The sequence below is a fragment of the Sciurus carolinensis genome, chromosome 7 (genome assembly GCF_902686445.1).
Source record: "Sciurus carolinensis chromosome 7, mSciCar1.2, whole genome shotgun sequence".
Classification (NCBI taxonomy): domain Eukaryota; kingdom Metazoa; phylum Chordata; class Mammalia; order Rodentia; family Sciuridae; genus Sciurus; species Sciurus carolinensis.
The window spans coordinates 21,426,802-21,448,876 of record NC_062219.1 but is presented as its reverse complement, the minus strand read 5'-3'; the positions used below and the strand labels follow the sequence as shown (position 1 = coordinate 21,448,876).

The 22,075-nt window shown below is 37.7% G+C and overlaps 1 protein-coding gene across 7 annotated transcripts in view; it reads left to right on the top strand.

The window, feature by feature from the left end:
• Positions 1-22,075, top strand: part of Utrn (utrophin) — a 517,740-nt gene that overhangs the window by 171,296 nt on the left and 324,369 nt on the right. For all 7 annotated transcript variants that reach the window (XM_047558901.1, XM_047558897.1, XM_047558902.1 and 4 more), the window contains 9 exons: positions 1,747-1,917; positions 3,809-3,988; positions 6,349-6,483; positions 7,996-8,145; positions 9,146-9,307; positions 9,686-9,814; positions 11,085-11,258; positions 13,063-13,218; positions 17,172-17,342. In XM_047558901.1, the coding sequence (XP_047414857.1) occupies positions 1,747-1,917; positions 3,809-3,988; positions 6,349-6,483; positions 7,996-8,145; positions 9,146-9,307; positions 9,686-9,814; positions 11,085-11,258; positions 13,063-13,218; positions 17,172-17,342 (1,428 nt within the window). The remainder of the gene's footprint in view (positions 1-1,746; positions 1,918-3,808; positions 3,989-6,348; positions 6,484-7,995; positions 8,146-9,145; positions 9,308-9,685; positions 9,815-11,084; positions 11,259-13,062; positions 13,219-17,171; positions 17,343-22,075) is intronic.

The window sequence follows — 22,075 nt, the reverse complement described above, 5'->3', positions numbered from 1 at the left end:
TATATGTGCTATAATTAGATGGCATTGCTTGAAGGAGCTACAGTTTTTAAGAAAGTAAATACAGACAATAGCTTAAAATTGCCAATGAGAAGCATATGTCTACTCATCTGTCCATCCATCCATCCATCCATCCATCCATCCATCCATCCATCTACATATGACAACATAGTATTCTTTGTGAATAGTTTTTGATTCCAAGTGTGGGAATAAATATATGGAAAAAATTTAAGTGGCCTCAGCAAGGAAGGAATCACATGTTGTGTAATTATTTAGACCAGTTCCAGAGAGTTGTATTTCATTGACTGGAAAAATGTTGAAGATGTTTTGGACAGTGTTTTATATTTTGGTTGGAAATGATAGGCATATAAAACAAATCAACAAACTGGAACAATCTATCACATCTATTCTATCCATATTGTCATGAAATAAAGAACATATTAATGTCCCAAATCAGAAAGAATGTAATTCTGAGTTTTTTTTTTTTTTTTAACTCATTGGTGTCTTTTAATTTCCCTGTGGATTCCCAAAAATGATAAAACTGATGATTATTCAGTTAGTTAGATTATTATTCAGTTTAGTTAGATTATTCAGAAAGTGTTAACAAAGAGAATCTATGTACATCGGTACATGCACACATACAATAATTTTGCAGAGAGCTCTCCAGGTGCGCTGCTGATCAGCGGGTGTGGGAGCTGGGCTATGTGTGCTGGTTCTGGTTCTTAGAGTGCCGTGGGGGCAGTGGAAGAAAAGCTCCCTGTCTGTTTTCAGCACTGTGATCCTGTTTGGAGGGAGGGGACAGGAAAACTGCTCTTACTTAACCTTTACCCTTGTGAGTGCCATTATGCTCCATAGTGGCCTTTGGTTACTGTCACTTAGCAGCCCAGTAGGTCTTGGCAAGGTGGCCACAGCTGTGAAGTTGAGTTTGAGCAGAAGGTTGACCTTGTCAGGAAGGGTTGAACTACTGCTGTGTAACATATCTTCTCATGAGTGGAAGTGGTTTGTGGAGAGGTGGGGACTCTCTGAAAATATTTCTAGACATCTCTGAAATACTTAACTTGGGTGGTGAACCAGATTCAGGCAAATATCTTCTTTCTGATGTAACATTTGTGCATGTGTCTGGTATAATGGATTATCAAAACCAAAATGTTATGGAACAGTGCTTTAAGAAAATCATTATTAATAACCTGCCTGCCCCAGCTTTTTAAAAGTGAAATCTTAATAGGGATCATAAAATGAACATGTTGGTTGCTTCTTGTTTTTTGCTTTTCATAATGAACAGGGCTACAAGAAGTATATTTGACATATGTGCTTTTATTGCTGTGGATTAGATTCCTACATCTGGGATTACTCTGTCAAAATTTATGCATTTTCAAAATTATACTAGATATTTCCCTATTAGATTCATATCCAAAATGTGATGGAGAAGCCCCGTTATGCTCTTGTTTTCATTATTGTTACATTGCACAGCATCCACACAAAATGCAGAAAAGGTTTTGTGTGAATATTAAAACATAAGATTCTTCATAGGAAGTCGTCACTGTGTCTTTTTTTTTTTTTTTTTTTTTTTGCGGTGCTGGGGATTGAACCCAGGGCCTTGAATGTTCCCAGTGCCGCGTGCGAGGCCAGCCCTCTACCAACTGAGCTAGATCCCCAGTCCATCACTGTGTCTTTAAATGTGAAAAACTAGAACTTGACATTTCATATATTAAAATTTGTTTATTTGGGGGAACGGCTTTTCCTTTCTAGATTGCTCTTCAGAAAAATAGGTTGTCTGAAAGGCAGGAAAAAGCGGTGAACCTGAAGAAAGACTTGGCGGAGATGCAGGAATGGATGACCCAGGCGGAAGAGGAATACCTGGAGAGGGACTTTGAATACAAGTCACCAGAAGAACTTGAGAGTGCAGTGGAAGAAATGAAGGTTGGTGTCCAGAGGCCGCACAGCTCCTCTATGCCTTGAACACCAGCCAGACCGGCTAACTAGTTGTAAACTGGACATACACCTCCTCCTTCACAGTGGGAAAGAAAAAATAAAACAAAAAAGAAAAGGAAGGGTAGCTGTGAAAGGGAGAAGTGGGGAAAGGAAGCTAAGGGTCCACTGGCTCATCTCGACTGTGAGCAGAGCCCCAGGGTCGGGCTCAGGTGGAACGTCAAGTAGCCACAGAGAGGGACTCCAAAATAGCTGGTAGTGGGTATGGGGAAGAATTTTAATGTTTAAAAATTGTGGTAAATATATATAACTTAAAATTTGCCATTTTAGCCATTTTTAAGGGCACATTTCAGTGGCATTCATTATAATGGTGTTGCAACCCCCACCATGCATGATCTGTTCCCAAAAGTTTTCAGGACGAGTTTAGTTTTATGAGGAACAAGAGAGACATCTCAAGTCGTTTGGAAGTCATCCTCCTTTCACAAGGTAGTGATCTTCCTTCCAGTCCCTGGGGCTCGTGTGGAGACCAGAATGTCCCTAGAGTGGTAAGAGGAGCCGGAGGAGGGAGTCAGGGGTGAGGATATCACTTGGATTCACGGGATGTATTTCCTGTAAACTTAGATTCCCGCGTCAGTAGTAGTGAACTCTCTCTCTCTTTTTTATATAATAAAAAAACTGGGCATCATCCCAGACATCTGACTCTGCTTCAATTGTCCTTGAGTGCACAAGCCAAAGGAGGCAGCGTCTTAAAGGTGTTTTTTTTTTTTTTTTTTTTCTATAAGATGAAGCAGCATGGCACATATTTACCTTCAATTTAACTTGACCCAAAGTATAACTAAAGCAAAACGCTCTATACAGGTGTTTTTAAAAAAGGGATTCTAAAGGGATTCTGTGACGTTCATGCATATTATATGAGTCAAAGTCTACAGGACAAGAGAGTACTATTGAAACTCGAACATTGTCCCTGAAATATTTTTCGTGTAGCTCTTTTTAAAAGATTTTTGCAATTTTAGCATATAAAATATTTGAAAGGTATCTATCTCTTTTAGTCTCTTCGTTGACACTATTGACATTGTAGTTCTGTGGCATTTTTTAAGTCACTATAAATGAGAGTTGAGAAAAATGAGATTAAAATCCTATTGGGTAACATTCTATGTATTTTTATTCTTCCAAACAGCCATTAAGGATTTAAAAGCAACTATCTTTAATGATCACTTCTGCCCCAGCCTTGGGAAGCTTAAAAACAATTAAGCAGAAAAAAACAAAATCTAAAAGGGAAAGGCAAAGGCTGTTTCAGCTGCTTTTCTTGACTGTGAGATGATTTGTCCTGAGCACTGAGGGAGAGTCAGGAAGCAGCTATTTCAGGATCAGATTGTCCCAGTCTAACTTTATCATCTTTGAACTGCTGTTCATTATCAGGAGAATAGATGTACCCATGTTCTAGGAGGAAAAAAAAAATTGCTTCAATTTTTGGTAGGACTTTTTAAAGGATGCCTCTTCAATGATGCCACACATTTTTTTAAGGGTACAGATTCACTTATTTTGGTCCAAGATGCTCAGACCTTCATGGATCCATTTAAATGAATTCATTTACATTGTTATCCTGGAGCCAGAATTTGAAAATATTTCCTGTTGGTAAACACAATTTAGGTTAACTTGGATGTTATTAAATAATACTTTGTGGGGACTGTGTGCCCTGAGTCACCTAATGCATGAAATTTACCTTGCACTCAAGATAGTGATTACCTAAAAAATGGTTCAGGTAGGCAGTTAGAATCATGTAGATGTTTTAATTTTTGTTAGTTATTTTTCTTAAAAAATGAAAGAAAGTGGCTATAGATACAAGGAGACATTTTTTCAAGTTCATCCTTTCTTGGAACAGAGAGCCAAAGAGGACGTGTTGCAGAAGGAGGTGAGAGTGAAGATTCTCAAGGACAACATCAAATTATTAGCTGCCAAGGTGCCCTCTGGTGGCCAGGAACTGACGTCTGAGCTGAACGTGGTGCTGGAGAATTATCAACTTCTCTGTAACAGGATCAGAGGAAAGTGCCACACACTAGAGGTATGATAGATATGTTTTCTGAGTGAAACATCCGTCAGATTCAAACTCTTTAATGTACTGACCATTTCCATATCTTGGTAGGAAAAAAATCTCCATCCCTCTCCCATATATTGGATCAAAAAGGAAAAGTAGTTTTTAAGGGAATAGGTTGATAAAAAATGTAAGGGAGATTTATTTTTTAAAAGAGCCAGGTACGGTGGTGCATGCCTGTAATCCTAGCAGCTCAGGAAGCTGAAGCAAGGGGATCGTGAGTTCAAAGCCAGCCTCAGCAAAAGTGAGACGTTAAACAACTCAGTGAGACCGTGTCTCTAAATAAAATACAAAAAGGACTGGGATGTGGCTCAGTGGTCAAGTGGCCCTGAGTTCAATCCCCGGTAACCCAAAAAATAAAAAATAAAAAAGGGGAAATCGAGATCTGTCTCCAGTTGTCAGAAAGTTAATTAGCAAGTCATTTAATATCTTCAGACTTGAATTTTTGCGTGTATCAAGATTTTCATGTAGAGATGATCTGCAGGGTCTGTTCCAGTCACCCAGTTCCAGAATGTACAGCTATATCTCCCTTGTTTTGTTTTGCCTGGGTTAAAGATATACTGAAGTTTTTTATTCCAAGTATGTAAAGTTAAGAGGGTTACCTGAAGGAAAAGAACTTAAAAACACTGGTATAAAAACAAAACACAGGCATTTTGCTGGACCTTAGATAAAATCTTTTTTGCCATTAGATTTGAGATGTAGATGATTCTATGGGATTATTTTAATAAAATTAAGATTTTGCTTGTTTGTTTTCATGAGTAAGATTTTTGTTATATCTTTTTTTAAAAGTTTTTTAGTTATCGATGGACATTTATGTATGTATGTATGTATGTATGTATGTGCGGTGATGAGAATTGAACCCAGTGCCTCTCACATACTAGACAAGCATTCTACCACTGAGCCACACCCCAACCCATTTTAAAATATCTTGTGGAAAGATTTTTTTTTCCATTAGTCTTGTTGAGAGATTTAAGAAGCATTTTAATTTATAACAATTTACATTCAATTCACCCTTGAACAAATGATTATATTGTGTTAAATCCTGTAATGGTAAAAAAAAAGTCAACAGTAATGTTTAAAGTAAATTCACTCGTTAGTTGATTGTTCTGAGTCTACTTGCGCTGAGGTAAATATGTGTAATTGAGACCAACTAGTAAGGAAGTGACTTGATCCAGGATCAGTTCTGCCCTTGGGAAGGATCTCTCAGTTGTTCTCTCTGTCCTGTAAGTAAGGAGATTGAACTTGAATCTAAGCAGATTTCCCTGCCTTTTGATGGTAGAAATTTGGGGGACTAGAAACCTCTTTTTCATTTTTCTCTAAGCCAAGGGTCACAAGTTATGACTGCACGCTCGGATCTAGCTTGTGACTTGTTTTGCACACCTGGTTAACCAAGGGTGATTTCTGAGACTGAAAAAAAAAATACACATAGACCCACAGAAACTCATTCACCCACCCACATACACATGCCAAAGAAATATCTGTGACAGAGACTGGATATAGCCCCTTAAACCAAAATATTTTCTGTCTGGCTCATTATAGAATGTTTTGCTGACTCTTGTTCTGTAAGCAGACCTTACCCAGAGCACAGAAGAGGGTGGGCCTCCATGTAGTCAGTAGATCTAAAAGACAACAGACCCAGAGGACTCAGACCTGAGTTCTTTCCTAAAATTTTCCATCAGATAGGTTTCTTATAGGGGATAAAGGAATATCAGTGTATAAATGTATGCATTCTCTGACAGTCCCTTCTCTTCTGCGGAAACCTTAGTAGTGGGGAATGAGTAATGCAACCAACACAGAATCAACCCTAACCCTAACTCCTTTTGTCGGTGAACTGTGGCTTTCTTCTTCTATAGACCTGTTGGCAGGAATTAGAAAACAGCTGGAAAGGCCATGCAGTAAACTCTCAATGACCTCTAAGCTGGAATTGAGTGTGCCCCAGGAGATTTTAATTTCCAATGAAATGATTTAAAATATTGCAGTTATGAGTGATTTTTACCTTCTGTTTAAAAAACGAGTACTGTTTCTCCTTTTTTTTTCTATTACATAGTTTTATTTTTGACAATAGTCAGATCCTTGTATTTTATTGCAAACAGCGAGGTGGCCTCTGGCCCTTTTCTCCTTATCCCCCCACCTTAATAGTCTGATATAATTTATTGACAAATTCAGTTTTGTTGCCCTTATTGGAAATTGCAACTCCACCAGTTTCAAACTCCCACACATACTTATCTTTAAATGAAATTACTATTGATTAAAGAGAATGTGCAACGCCAGAGGTAACGACGTATGCAGTGGTTTCTGGACAATTTCAGCGTTTTCTCTGCGTGCTCTAGGAGGTGTGGTCTTGCTGGATTGAGCTGCTTCACTATTTGGATCTTGAAACCACGTGGCTGAACACTTTGGAGGAGCGGGTGAAGAGCACAGAGGCGCTGCCAGAGAGGACGGACGCAGTCGGCGAAGCCCTCGAGGTTGGAACCAGTGCTCTGGGTGGTGTTTCTGTCCATGCCGCGAGGGCACATGTTTATTAAAATGAGGAGCGCACGGCTCTTTGTACCCAATGGGTTCGCTTCCTCAGTAGTTTTCCGTGGGACTCCTTTTCCTCAGCGCCTGCAGTATTTATGCAGTCAGGCAGATTTAGAGTAACAGGACCTTCTGGCATCAGCCTCCCGAGGCCATTAGCTGTGTGACAGTTAGTGCCTTCTGAATGGTAAAGCTCTCCAGTGGGTTCCAGTTTATTTTCCCAATCCCTGGACATATCTCTGCATGTGATTAGGACAGCCTCTCACTTGCTTCTTCATAAAGTTATTTTTCTCACTAAGCACAGCCATAACTGTGTTTGCAGTGGCTTCTGGTCCGTCCTCTCCAGATGTTACAAGTTAGAGACTGGCCTGGGCAGTGGTGGAGGCTGGGGGTCCAGTCATCAGAGCTGGTCTTCAAGGCTGGTCTTCCAACTCCTGGGGACCAACAGATGCCCCTGATTCTTCTTTTCTCAGTTACAGTGAGATGCAGGATAACTTCAGAACTGTTTCTTAAAGGAATTGTGATGCAATGAGGTTAGGTTCGCTTAAGGAAAAAAAGAGCTTTTAAATTTGGAGAGGTGCTCTGTGGGCACTGAATGGATGGTTGGATTGAAGGTCAGAAGTAAGTGAACTGCGGGACCTACATTCCAGGAGATGGATGCCTTGCTGGAGAGAAACTGTCATTTCTCAAATAAAGCAGAGTGAGAGATTGAGAGAAATGAAAAATAAGGGAATGCTTCTTTAAGAAAACATGTTTTCCTAATATGAAAGTAAACACATGTGCATTCTAGAAACTTGAAAAACAGAGAAAAGTAGAAAGCAAACTTTAAAATAAACATTTTTTAAATACTTTGGTTCTTTCTAATTATTATTTTTATGTATACTTACCGCTGCACTGGGTCACAGTAACTTTGGAGCTGAGTTGGAATCGTAGCTCTTTTTTTTTTTTTTTTATTAATCAAGTATATGTAGACTAGTTAGTTCATCTCTCTGAGCTTCAGTTTTCCAATCTGTAAGATGGGAATAATATTTAGCTCATTAGATTTATGTAAATAAAAGTGTTTATGTCAGACACACTTTTATTTGTTCTATATATCTTACAGAAAAATGAGTCCTATTTTTAGTAACATATTATTTTCAGTTCAGATAGTTTTGTTGGCATGGTACTACTTCTGCTTCCAAGCCTTATATATTATGAGAATTTCTCACATAATTAATAATTATTGAAATTATTTTTATGAAATCGTATCATCACCTCTCATTCGTGCTGATTTCTCAGCTTTATTAATTATTAATACCATGATGAATAATTTTATTTATTACTTGTTTACTTAATTGCTGGTATGGTTACTTAGATTGATTTCCAGAAAATGTAATTATTTGTTTTAAAAATGGGATTTTTCTAGACTGTTTGCTGCATTTTGCCCTAGTAAATATTTTTTTTCTCTACCCCTGGTCCAGTCTCTGGAATCTGTTTTGCGCCACCCAGCAGATAATCGCACCCAGATTCGGGAACTTGGCCAGACTCTGATTGACGGGGGGATCCTAGATGACATCATCAGTGAGAAACTGGAGGCTTTTAACAGTCGCTATGAAGATCTAAGTCACCTGGTAAGAATCAGGACATGGATGAGTTTGTTTGGGAGTTTATGATCCAGAGCTGACCCCAAGCTCCACATCTAATGGAGTGTTGATATTGGTTAAAGTTGGTTAACGCTGGTTAAAACTTTAATGTTGGTCAAAGTTAGTGACCGACATTATTGGTGCTTGAGGACTTTAGGTAGGGAAGAATGGACCTCATGTTCATAAGGCAGGCTGAACCTGACGATTAAAAACCACTTATATTTGAGATTATTTCTGTTTGTGAACTATTTAATTTCCCTTAAGAATCATATGCTAGCATAAAAATTAGGGCCATCAGAATTTGACATAGCTGTTGAAAGCCCTAATCTCTTGGTTCACATCCAGGTTAAATCTCAGTGTGCGTGTTCCTATCATTAGTTAAAGGACACTGCTTTTTTTTTTTCTTTTTTTTTTTAGAAATGCTGGGTATTAGATATTTTGAAACATGTACTAAATAATAACTGTTGTTATGTAACCCATGAATAACATCAAACTTAATTCCAAAGAACAGCAAATAGTGGTTAGACACATGTGTATCTTTGAAACTTGTTTTAGACTTTGGAAAACAGAGATTCAGATGTTTTCTCTATTGATACATATTCTTGTTATATTTTACATTTTTATTGATAAACATTGGTGATTCCTAAGAATGCTCTAAGTTTATAATAAATAACATTTATTTTAACATTTTATTATATAATAGATAACATTTATTTTGTTACTTATTGTGTTCTGTAGGAGATCTTTCCATTTTTGTATTTTGTTATAGTTTATGCAGAGAAAAGTAGAAATTAATAATTTCTGCTTCTAGTTCAAGGAATAAAAGATACTGGATGGATATTTTCACTCTTACCATTGATGTAGTTATGATTTATTTATAAGGAAGGTCAAAGCCTTGAACTAGTTAGTGCTTTTATAGTCTTCATGGCCGGAGTGCATATTTAGCAATTTATATTTGTACAAATGATTAAATTTCTCCTCTGTGTAGGCGGAGAGCAAGCAGATTTCTTTGGAAAAGCAGCTCCAGGTCCTGCGGGAAACTGACCACATGCTTCAAGTGTTGCAGGAGAGTTTGGGGGAGCTGGATAAACAGCTCACCACATATTTGACGGACAGGATAGATGCCTTCCAAGTTCCCCAGGAAGCTCAGGTATTGCTGTGGGCCAGAGTTGGTGAGAAAAGGTCACCGTACTCATCAGGCAGCTCCTGTGTTTTGGTGTTCTCTTGTTCCCCGTGTGAGCCCGGCAAATGGCCAACACATTTAAACTGTAGTTTTCAGCCTCTATGAGGTTGGGGCAAGGTCTTCTTCATAAATAAGTTGTGAACATTGGAGATGACCAATGCAAAGATCTTGGCATGTGCACAGCATGCTGTGGTTGTGGTGCATATTATTATTAGATGTACTGCAAATTTATTCTAGCTTTTAAAATGTGGTATTATAAATTATACAACTATATGGGATTTTTGAATTGTTTCTTTTTATGCTTTTTAAAAAACCCACCCTCTCCTCTTTCTAATCTCTTGGTAGAAAATTCAAGCAGAGATCTCAGCCCACGAGCTCACTCTGGAGGAGTTGAGAAAGAATCAGCGTTCCCAGCCTCCGACCTCCCCAGAGGGCAGGTCTGCTAGAGGAGGGAGTCAGATGGACATACTACAGGTAAACAGGACGAGGCACTTGCTTTTCTTTTTTAATATGACTGAAGCAATGTAAAAAGAAAAAGAGCACAAGATGATTACAGGTGCCTTTGGTATTCTTTATGATGCAGACCGTGGAATGGGAGTGATATATTGAAGGTGCATTGCACTCCAGAGCAGCAGAAGCAAATTGGTGCATGGGTGGAAAAATACTGAATCTGATTTTTATAGTTGAGAAGAGAGAGTGAGCTAGCTTTAGAAGTTAGCTTTATGGACTGTTGTTTCAGTACAGAGCCCCTGTCAGTACTCGTGTGGTTGATGCATTGGGCAGGCTGAGTGTATTAGTCAGGGTTCTCTAGAGGAACAGAATCAACGGGAATTATGATTATAAAAAGGGGATTTATTAGATTGGCTTACATGACCAGAAGCTGGATAGTCCACAGTGACCATCTGCAGTCTAGAAAACTGCAAGAACCAGTAACTGCACAGTCCAATAGGTGGAAGCCCCAGAACAAGAAGGATCAACAGTGCAACCCTAGTCTGAGACCAAGGCTTGTGGAAACTACCTGGAGAATCACTGGCAGAGTCCGCTTTGGAAGAGTGAAGAAGCCAGAGTCCGGTATCTTCAGACCATCAAAGCAACAGTCAAGAACCCCTTCAAGAAGAGCGAGCTTGCATTTGCATCTGCTTCCTTGTTCTTAAAATTTTTATTCCACCCTATTGGGTGGTGGTGCCCATGCTTGGGGAGGGTTCACTATCCACTCCAGTTCCACTCCAGTTCACTGTCCCACATGCCCATCATTCCTAGATACGCCCTCATTGACACACCCAGAGGCCTCTTAATCATTAGCATCTCTTAATCCAGTCAAGTTGACCATTCAAATGAACCATTACACTGAGGTGCCTGGGATGCACGTTGCTAAGTTCCTTAATGGTTTATGAGAGACTAGTTTTCACTCTGAACTTGGGATGAAGGGCATTTGAATTCTAGGTTCCTGAATGATAGTTTTTGAACAGGTGAGAAAATTAATGAAATTTTAATTCTAGTGAGACTAGCATTATCCACATTTATTATTTCTGAGATGAATGAAGACACAAATTCATGACACTTTTATGATTAGGTAGCCTCACTGAGTTTCTTTAAGATTTTTCTTCTTTTGTCATGATACTGAATGTTTTTATTTGTGCTTTATGGTATAACTTTTTAGCAGTATGTCTTGTATTGATACCTTCTTGTGAGAGAGATTGTCATTCTGACGTGAATTGCTTATTACTTTCATTTCTGCAAATAGAGGAAACTTCGAGAGGTGTCTACCAAATTCCAGCTTTTCCAGAAGCCTGCTAACTTTGAGCAGCGCATGCTGGACTGTAAGCGTGTGCTAGATGGTGTGAAAGCTGAGCTTCACGTTCTGGATGTGAAGGATGTAGACCCTGAGGTCATCCAGACCCACCTGGACAAGTGCATGGTGAGCTGTTGGGGAGTCACATGCCTGGCAGTTAATATGACTCAGGCTATCACTTCTGCACATGGTCATGAGTCTAGAGTTTGCTAAACACAGGGAGGTAATGATGGAAAACACATTAAAAATTATGAAGTGTGGTCTTTCCTTTCCAAGGAAATTTTAAGAGATGAGACATAGGAGAGAGTAAAGTCAATAATCACAGTGTAATGAGATACAGTAACTAAAATAAACATGTAACTAGCATGTATTACAAATTTACTCTAGCTTTTAAAATATGACATTATATATTGTACAACTAGAAACATATATTGTACAGCAAGGTCCCATTGTGAAGTTAGGAAAGACGTGAGAAGAATGTGGCTGGTAAGCAAAGTTTTCAAGGATAAATTTGAGTTAACTAGAAGAAAGGTACCTAGGATAGATGTCAAGAATATTAACACATTAAAAAAAAAAATCCCTTCCAAGGAAAGTGCACTGTTAACTACTAATTTTTATAAAGCTGAAGCCTAAAATATGGAAGAAAAATTTATTCTTAGAATGGATGTCAGGAAGATTACATTATGAAGAAATTCATTTGCTAGGGAAATAAAAGTTTAAATCAGAGTCTATACCTAAAATTGGAAAGAAGAAATGATATATAAAGCTTTATTACTATTTTAATCTTGAACTTTAAAACTCAATTGTATAGAAATTTTAAAATAATGAGGCTAGGAGGGCGGGATCTTAGATTTAGTGTTCTGCTTGAGGATCATAAAAAGACAAGTTGACACTTGTCAGAGATGAGAAGCCAGGGAAGAATCTTTGTGTTCCTTCAAACTACAGTGTCTAAATGTCTGCTTTTAATTGAGTGGAAGAGTGCACAAATAGGAAAAAGTTGAATGTCCATGTGCATATATGTAAGCATTTATTTACTCATTGGGATAGAGTGGCAAACAGAGTAAGCACTGTCCTTGACTCATGTAAGTGGCTCACTGTTGTGTTAGGTGACAGTGTCCCGTGAGATGTTTCAGGTTAGGAGGATGATGTATGGAGTCAAGCAGAGCTGCCCAGACAGCTTTGGGGTTTGAGGTGAGTGCAGTGAGGCTCTGAATTTGACCTATAGAACTCTGATATTATGTAGTCATATTCATCTTCATAGATGAAGTTTTATATATATCTTCAATACATGAGTAGTACCTGCTCCTTCTGGTGGGCTTACTCCTTCAGAGAAACAGAAACACATAAAGGTTAATAATTCCAAATTCCAATAGCCAGAAATAGCTAGTGATGGCTTTTTGTAGTCATAGCATTTAGTTTAGTTTTTTTTTTTTTTAATGAAATTTTTGGGGGGACTCAGGATGTAGCTCAGTGGTAGAGTCCTTGTCCTCCATGTGTGAAACCCTGAGTTTATTCTCTGGTCCTGGATTCAAGCACAGGGTCTCATGCATGCTAAGCACATGTACTACCAATGAGCTAACCTAGCCCTAGAATGTAACTTTATACACGATAGACATTTATGCTAATATTTTCCCCATCTTATGTAGGAAAAATATCCATATTGTATTATTAAGTAATTTCATCAACATTTAAAACATGTCTGAGTTTTTTTCAAACCAGCATAACCTCTATTAGTTTATTTTCTTATCTGATTTGAAAAAGTTATTACAACCTTGATTTCACTTGATTCGACCTTTGAACCCCATTTGAGAAGGCCCTTTGACCTCCTTCGTTAGTTCTTAGCTGTCAATCTGTGTAAGCTGCGTTCTGAGAGGATCCCAGATGGCAAATTTTTATTACAATGTGAAATTTGTTATTTTCGTTTTTTAAGAAACTTTATAAAACCTTGAGTGAAGTCAAACTTGAAGTGGAGACTGTAATCAAAACAGGGAGGCACATTGTCCAGAAGCAGCAAACGGACAACCCTAAAGGGATGGATGAGCAACTGACCTCTTTGAAGGTCCTGTACAATGACCTGGGTGCCCAGGTAAGGAGAGCAGTGCTACAACTTACTTCCTCTCTCTCATGTGCTTTTATGCATTATTATCTTATTGTTTCATAATGGGAATTTTGCATTGTGCATGCTAAGTACATATCTACCATTGAGCTACAACCCCCAGTCCTCTCATATATTTTAAAATTTTACTTTCTTGGAAAATGTATGTGGCATTAATTCATGTTCCATGCTGTATTTCTTTAAATGTGTGTGTTACTATTGTGATGATTAATAGTGAATTAAGAAAGTTATTTTTAATATTTAATCCAGATTAATATTTATACTTTCAATGTCTACTGACATTCATAAATTATTCTAAGCAAATTCCACCAATAATAGTCATTGTATAAACTCAAGTTATTGGTCTTGGTTTTTCTAAATTGAATAGTCTATTGAGAAATGTTAAAACATCAGCTAGTAAATATGAAGTGACAGGAAGTTCATATTAATCTACCAGGGCTTAAACTCCTGCCAAGAAACATCCAAAATTTGGGCATTTCAGTGACTCCACATGGGGGTTGTTGGGTCACTTACTGTGATGGACTGAGTGGATCGTGCAGGCTTTTGTCCTTTCTCTTTGAGAATCTGGCCCCAAGACCAGGAGAACAAAGGCACATGAGGAAGTGAAACATGGCCAGTGTTGAAAAACTGTTGGGCAAAGTTTTGGATCTTGCTTCCATCATTAAATATTAACAACTTCTGCTTCAAGTGAGGTTGAAGTTTCTGCATAAACCCAGAGAAAAATAACTGAAAATTTGTTATCAACTTAAAACCAAGAAGAATGAACAGTTCATACTTTTTCTAGGTGATTTTGATCTCACTTCTGCAAGATGAGGTTGTTGGTGTGATATATTTTGATGCATTATACATCTGGAACTCGTGTCTCAGAGCTTCTTTTTGGTATCATATAGTTGAAATTACTTCTTATGTATTATTTATTCACTGGCGGGACATTATAGGGATGAGAATGGATTTGCTGGTTTTTATACTAATTCTCTAATTAGTTTTTAGCATGAATTAGGTTTTGGCATTTACTAATTTTCTTATTCAGCATAATTGAGACTTCACTGTATATATAGGTAGTAGGAATACAGTGGAAAGCAAAAACATAAGTCATCTTTTGGGTAGTGAAAGAGTTAACTCTCAATCAAGTAGTTACATGAAGTAATTCCTGACTGTCAGTCTGAAGTGTTCTGAAGGGATGTCTATGACACTTTATAGATAAAAGATTTGGTCCGGTCTTTGGTTAGGAAAACCTCCTTGAGGAAGTTGTTTTAGTTAGCCTTTGTGTCACTGTGACCAAAAGACCTGAGAAGAACAACTTAGAGAAAGAGAAGATTATTTTGGCTCATGGTTTCAGAGGTTCAGACCGTGGTTGGTTGACTTTATAGCTTTGGGTCCCAGTGAGGCAGAACATCATGGTGGAAAGATGTGGTGGAGGGAAGCAGCTCAGGACATGGCAACTAAGAAGGAGAGGGAGAGGGAGAGAACACTCTGCTCTCTAAGGACAAGATACCAACCCTACAGGCATATACCCAGGGACCTACTTCCTCTAGCCATCCTCCCTGCCTATAGTTACTGTCCAGTTAATCCATATCAGTGGATTAATTCATTGATTAAGTTCACCTCTTATAATTTGATCTTTTTAACCTCTGACAGTTCTTGAATGATCTCACATATGGTTTAGATCTCACATCTAAACCATAACAGAAGTGATGCATTAGCTGAGACCTGAAAGTTGGGTAGGAGTATCCTGGGCGAAAGTGGAGGAGGGGCTCCTGAGGCTCATGGAACAGCGTGTGTGAAGGCCCCACGGCAGGAGGCAGCTGGCTAGAGAGAGACGGTGCCCATGTGGGGAACATGATGTCAGGGAGACAGGATGAAACCCACTCTGCTGGTGTCTCCGAGTTTGTCAAAGGTCTGAATCTCTGTTTCAAGATTAGCAAGCAGTTATGCAGGGTTTTTAGTCTGTAGATGACTGGTTCAGGCATGCATTTTTTAAAAAGCCATTCACTGCACTTTTGAGACTGAATTGGAGAGAAGGAGGAGGATATGTGTGGAGAGCATATAGAATGTCCTTGTCGCGGCTTTCTCACTGACTTGATGGTGGTAGAAGCCGGAGTAGCCTGGCTTGAACTACGTGTGGTAAGCGAGGCACTAAAACCGGTACTATAAGAAAATGGATTTGAGGATTTGTATGGGAAAAGGAGAGGGGGGAAGGTCTTTAGGGGAGAAGGGGCCCCCAGAGGGCTTTTCCCCCTTTTTCTAAGTGTGAGTGGTGAGTATGAGCATGCTTACTAGCTGATGGAGAGGAGCCCACTGAGAAGAAATGATTGAATGTCCACGAGGAAGAAGGGACAAGTGGCCAGGTAGAGGAGTCACAACCTGCAGTGGGCTAACTCAATACCAGAACATCTTACAATGTATCGATTAGACTGAAAAAAGTAGAAATTGTTATAAGTTGAACTGCAAATGATTTTCATCCTGGTATATACAAATTTTTTGGCATTAAGTTTTATAATGGTTATATAACTGTCTAGACATGTCAAAGTCAGATAAGTATCATTTGAATTCATGAGATTTTTTAAAAATATAAGTCAAGTGTTTGTTTCCTAAAGTCTGTGTTGAGGTGCTATGAGAGTCATGCATTTTGAGTAAAATCTATGGGAAAAAATAACACTTTTGAGAAGGCATTTAATAAAGTGAAATTGAAACTAGGGGTGGGGAACAGAAGAAACAAATATAATCCCTCGTTATTTATTAACAAAATTTGGTCTTTATGTCATTTTATGTCATCCAAGAAATTTCATCTCACATGACATATCACTATACTACTTAGATGTTATTATCTATACACAAATACTCATCAAAATAAGAAATCACTTTATGCATTGTGCTGTTACGCCCTTTAAGGTGGTGTCTTCTCAACTGTGTGTTGTGAATGATTGTTCTTGGTTTGGGAATACTGTCATGCAGTGTGATGGCTTGCACCCCGCTCTGTTCGGTGACTGTGCTACCTCTGTTTGACCTTAATCTTTTTAAGCTTCATTTCCCTTATCTGTAAAATGGAGAGAATACTATCCCAGAGCTGTGGTGGATTTTATTACATAACACTTATAGGATTCCTTAGCACAGACAGAAACTGTATTAGGAGATGGGTGAATGTTTTGCTTTCTATCAACAAGAAGAGGAACAAGCTAGGACATGCCTGTAATCCCAGCAACTGGGGAGGCTGAGAAAGGAGGATCATGAGTTCAGAGCCGACCTCAGCAACTTAGGGAGGCTGTAAGCAAGACCCCATCTCTAAATAAAAAATAAAAAGAACTGGGGATGTGGCTCAGTGGTTGAGTGCCCCTAGGTTCAATCTCTGGTATTAAAACCAAACCAAATCAAAACAGAACAAAACAAGAAGAACAAAATAATAATAAGGTTTATATTGCATAGTACTGTAAATCATGTCATTAATTGTAAAACATACCATTGTGAAAGTAGTGCTTTTTTCTCTCTAAAACTGCCATAACATAGTATATATGTGCTTTTCAAATTGAGTTTTTCATTGAGAGGATTCTGCTATCTTTTATTCAAACTATAATACATACTTGATTATTGATTCCTTAATCTTGTTCCAAGGACTGGGCTACGTCCTTCCTGTAGTGTTTCTCTCATTTCATCCTCATTACAGACCTTTGAGGGTGGGCTTCTACCAGTGTCAGGAGCTACGATCACAACCCTGGGTCGTCTGACCCACGGCTACTAAAGCAGATTGTCTTTTTTCAGAAACGCAAGGTTGGACAATTCTGACGTGTTGCAGGTAAAGGTTATGCAGGTCTTGGGGGTTCAGTGTGAATCAGTTTCAATCTTTAATTGATATTTGGATTTGTTCCCATTCATGTTCATCCTCACCTCAGTCTCAATCCCCTTTTCACTTTGTCTCTGCTGTTCAGGTGACAGAGGGAAAGCAGGACCTGGAAAGAGCATCTCAGCTGGCTCGGAAAATGAAGAAAGAGTCTGCCTCCCTTTTGGAATGGCTCTCTGCTACTGAAGCGGAATTGGTTCACAAGTCCACTTTGGAAGGTGTGCTTGCTGACTTGGATACAGAAATCTCCTGGGCTAAAGTAAGTTGCAGCTCAGGCGGATCATTTCTATTTTCCATTTCTGTGTCCCAAGAAGAACATTTTAAAAACAACAATTTTAAAAGATATTTTTATCTTGTTCCCAAAGCATCAAGCTCACATGGATCATCCAGTCCTTTATAAGCCTTATGATTATGTGATATTTGAAACATTTTAATGAGCCACCTTCAAAATCAGTGTAATTTTTTTCAATATTCAGTCCTGTGCTGATTTTAATTCTTTTTTTAATTATTATTTTTATTTTTACAGACTGCATTTTGATTTTAATTCTTTAATATATACATCTATATGTATATATTTACCAATAACTGATCTTTCAATTATAAACTATTTAGTGTCAAGAGTAGATAGTGAGATTTTTGAACAAAATCAACACAAGACTTTTCTTTGGCCCTATAATGATTTTGCAGTGGCAGAGGCTAGAGAGTTGATCTGCCTGGTCTCTTCAGAGTTGCACTAAGGGTATCCCTGTGACAGTCTCTGCAGGTGTTTGCTGTGGGTTTTCCCCCTGCTGCTTACCTTGAATGCTCAGTGGAGATGACACTTGAGAGCAAATGAAGTACTAGGCACTGGGAAGAGTAGTCTCACTGTGGAAAATAGCTTACAAAAAGTGTAATCATGGCCATCAGATTTGTTGAGTGAAAGGGGTGAAGAAAGGGATGTGAGAGAGAATGGGGGGTGTTGTGTGGGTAAATGCAAAGCAGAGGCTTTTGTTAAATTCAAGTTGTTCAAGGAATATCTTCTTTGTACAGTCTACCTTAAAAACCATTATTGTTTTCCTGGACGCAGTGGTACAGGCTGTAATCCCAGCAGCTCAGGAGATTGAGCCAGGAGAATCACAAGTTCAAAGCCAGCCTGAGCAATTTAGTGAGGCCCTAAGCCACTTAGTGAGACCCTGTCTCAAAATACAAAATAAAAAAAATGGAACTAGAGATGTGATTCAGTGGCTGAGTCCCCCTGGGTTCAATCCCTTGTACCAACCAAAACAAATCAAACCAAAACAACAACTACAAAAATAAGTCATTGTTTTCTTAATAGTAACATAATTTTTGTACAGCAGTTCCCTCTTATCTATAGAGAATTTATTTCATGAACCCTGGCGAATGCTCCAAACTGCAGATAATACCACGGCCTGTATTATTGTGCTTTTTCCCTATATTTGTACACAGAAAGTTGATGCCTTTCCATCTTAACAGATCTCTCATCGTTCACTGTGGCTATCACTTTTGCAGTTTGAGGTGAGACAGCAAAATGAGCAGTTTTCTTTTCCCTTCTGCACAATTTCAGGTAGAAAATTTGTACCACTTGCAGCACAGGATGCTTTTCCTTCCTTATGAAGCTGACGACTTGTACTTTTCCCTTCACGCCCTCGTTTTATGGGTGTTCCTTGGCCTTCTGCATTGTGGCGATCACAAGTAGCACTTGAGCCCATTATGAAGTATAACAACAGTTCCCGGAACACAAGCCCTATGACTTAGCAGCTGTGCGTCTACTCAACGAGAGGGCTGCTAAGTGACTTCTGGATGAGTAGGGTGTGATCTTGACCCCACAGTCCATCTCAGGCAGGAAGGAGTGGGACAACAGGAAATTCCTCCATGCTCCTCAAACAGCATACAATTTATATCTCCTAAATTGTCTATTGATTGAATTTTTCATTTAATATTTTCATACTGTGGTTGCCTGTGACTAATTATAATTGGGAAAATGGAGTACTGTAAGCTAATTGGATGGAATTTGCACAGTGTGCTACCAAAAACAAACAAACAAACAAACAAGCCAAAAAACAAAGGCAGGAGCCAAATCATCTAGGCTCAGATACTACCCTCCTGTCTTTTTTTTTTTTTTTTTCCAGGTACATATTGACAAGAACAGGCACAGTTATATGTTTAAAAAGAAACTATATCATATCTAGTGTTTCCTAACTTTCTTTTAAAAATTTATATCTTCAACATTTTCCTTCACCTATGAGTGTTGTCTTACGTGTTAGGGATATGCACAGTATCTCCTGAATTTAATTTTTGTCCTATTGAAATCACTTCTGTTTTTCACTATTGTATGTAATATGATGATGAATATATTCATAGCTAAACCATAGCTTACATTCATATGTGATAACTATTTAGCCCTAAAATTATTAGTTCAAAGGATAAATCTGTCTTAAGGCATTAAACATATTAGGAAATTGCCCTTTGGAAATGTTATATGTGTGCCTGTGAATGAGAATTCTATTTGCTTTAATTACATCTTTGACAACAGTAGGCACACATCATTATTTTTTTGTTATTGAATTAGAATATTTTCCATAAGTTTATAGCCACCTATAACTTTTTACAAATGTCCTTTTTCCTGTAACTCTGACCAGTTTTTCTATCCCCAGATTAGTCTTTTAATTTAAGCTCTTTGTTAAGATTATTACTTCTTAGTATGTTGAGTATTATTGCAAAAAGCTATTGCAGCCCGTGGAGTTTTCTTTAAAGTTTTTCAAACAAACATGGTTATGTGTATTTTTAAACACAGGGTATCCATATTTCCTTCATTATTCTGCCTTTAGTGTTTATAAAGGCCAACTTTACTCCAAGGTCATGGGATTTATATTTACTATATTTATATACTATAGTTTCTTCAAGCCCTTTTAGACTTTCATCTTTTTACCTTGAATGCCTTAATTCTTCTGGAGTTTGATGAGGTGAGGCTCTAAACTGCTCATACAGGTAACTAGTGGTTTCACCACTGTCTATTGAGTGATTGATCCTTTCTCTGCTGATCTGATATGTCAAAGTCATATCTTATGTACCTGTTGCTTTTCCTTGTTTTCTGTTCCACCGATCTGATGATCCTCCAAAATGTGCTAGTTCCTTAACTGTTTATCTAGGTAGTTTTATTTTTATTTATTTATTAATTTCGTACCGGGGATTAAACCACTGAGCCATATCCCCAGTCCTATTTATTTTTTTAATTTTGAGGCAGGGTCTTGCTAAGTTGCTTAGGGCCTTGCTAAGTTATTGAGGCTGTCTTTGAACTCACGATCCTCCTGTCTTAGCGTCCTGAGCGACTGGGATTACAGGTGTATACCCCTGTGCCTGGCTCTTGTCTAAGTAATTTTATGCTATATTTTAATTATAGTAAAGACTTTATCAGTCTTTTTGCTTCCTTTTTAGCATATAATCAGTCTTATATGAAGAATTATTATTAGTCTCAACTAATTTAAAAAAAACACTGTTGGAGATTTTGGTTTGAATTGCATTAAATTAATAGATTTTTTGGATGGGAATTGGTATCTTTTTAAGTATTTTTATTAATATGGTATGTCTCACCCCGCCCCCCAACTTCCTTCACAGTCCTACATAATGTTTTGATTTTTTTCATTCTGAACATTATGTAGATATGCAAGAAGTTTATTCCTACTTATTTGTTCTATTGCTGTGTGAATGCATGCATGTTTGCTCTTTTACTAATTGCTGATAGTTAATACACAGGTGATGTTGAATTTTGTATATTTAATATTTAATCTTTTTTCTATGCTCATACAATTTCATTTCTAGCTGATTCTTATCATTTTTTTTTTCAGGTAAAGACTGTAAATAATGATATTTGTTTCCTGGAATTATACTCTTAAAATTTCATTTGATCATATAACAGATTTGAAATAATGAAGATGAAGCATATGAATTGCATAGCACATTCTTTTCACTAGAATAAAACAAATTAAACATCAGTATGTAACACAATCACCCATCTTTTCAGTACTTATGGAATGTGTTTTCAGATTTATGGAATGTGCACAGCATTTTAGTGTTTTTGCACTTAAAGATTATGTAAAATTATTTTCAATGGAAAACATAAATGGTATTTTATTTCTGCACCTAAATAGTATTTTTATCCTAAAGCTTAAATATCATTTTTCATTTTCAGTGTATTTTCTTTGCTAAAAAATCTTTAGCATAATGTATGTATTATTTAAATTTGATTAGTCATAGTTAGTTATTCCTTAAACTCTTACAGACTATTTTAGTCCCTCAGTGCATAACGACTGAAGGAATTAACTAGGGAGTATGTGGCTATGGGTCTTCTTTTTACTCCCTTGCTGGAGAAGAATTTGTGAAAGAAATATTTCCTTGCTCTCATAAATATACCAATGACTGACAGGGGCCAAGCGAGTGTTTAAACTTTTACTCACTAGTGATTTGCAATTTGCATGCTTTCCAAAATGTGATCTTTTGATGTTCAAATATAAACTTGTAGGTCCTTGAAGTGATTGATTTAAATGTTGGTTTAAGAAGGTGCAGCACATTTTAAAAAGTGCAGGGCATTGGTAGTAGTGAGGTAGATATGTATCCGTGTTGCTTTTTGATTGCGAGAACTTTGTCTTTGACCACACTTTTCATTTCTGTGAATGTACTCTTTGCCTGGTCAAATTTAAGATTGTATCAGTCAGATTATCATTATAGTATCTAGACCATTCCTTTTATATATTATGGTGGTTGTAAGACCTATCTTAGACTTTCTAGTTCTTCGATGACTTACTAAGGATGAAATTTTTTGTAATGTTTATATGACAGATTATATGTCAAGTCACCTAGTTCCAGGATATAATCCTTGCAAGTAGTCAGAGTACACATGCAATAGTTTCCCATGATATCTAGGAGACAAATTCATTATAAAGTTTTAGAATTCTGAGTTCTGGAATCTTTCTGCTTTACTGGCTTGCAGTTCCT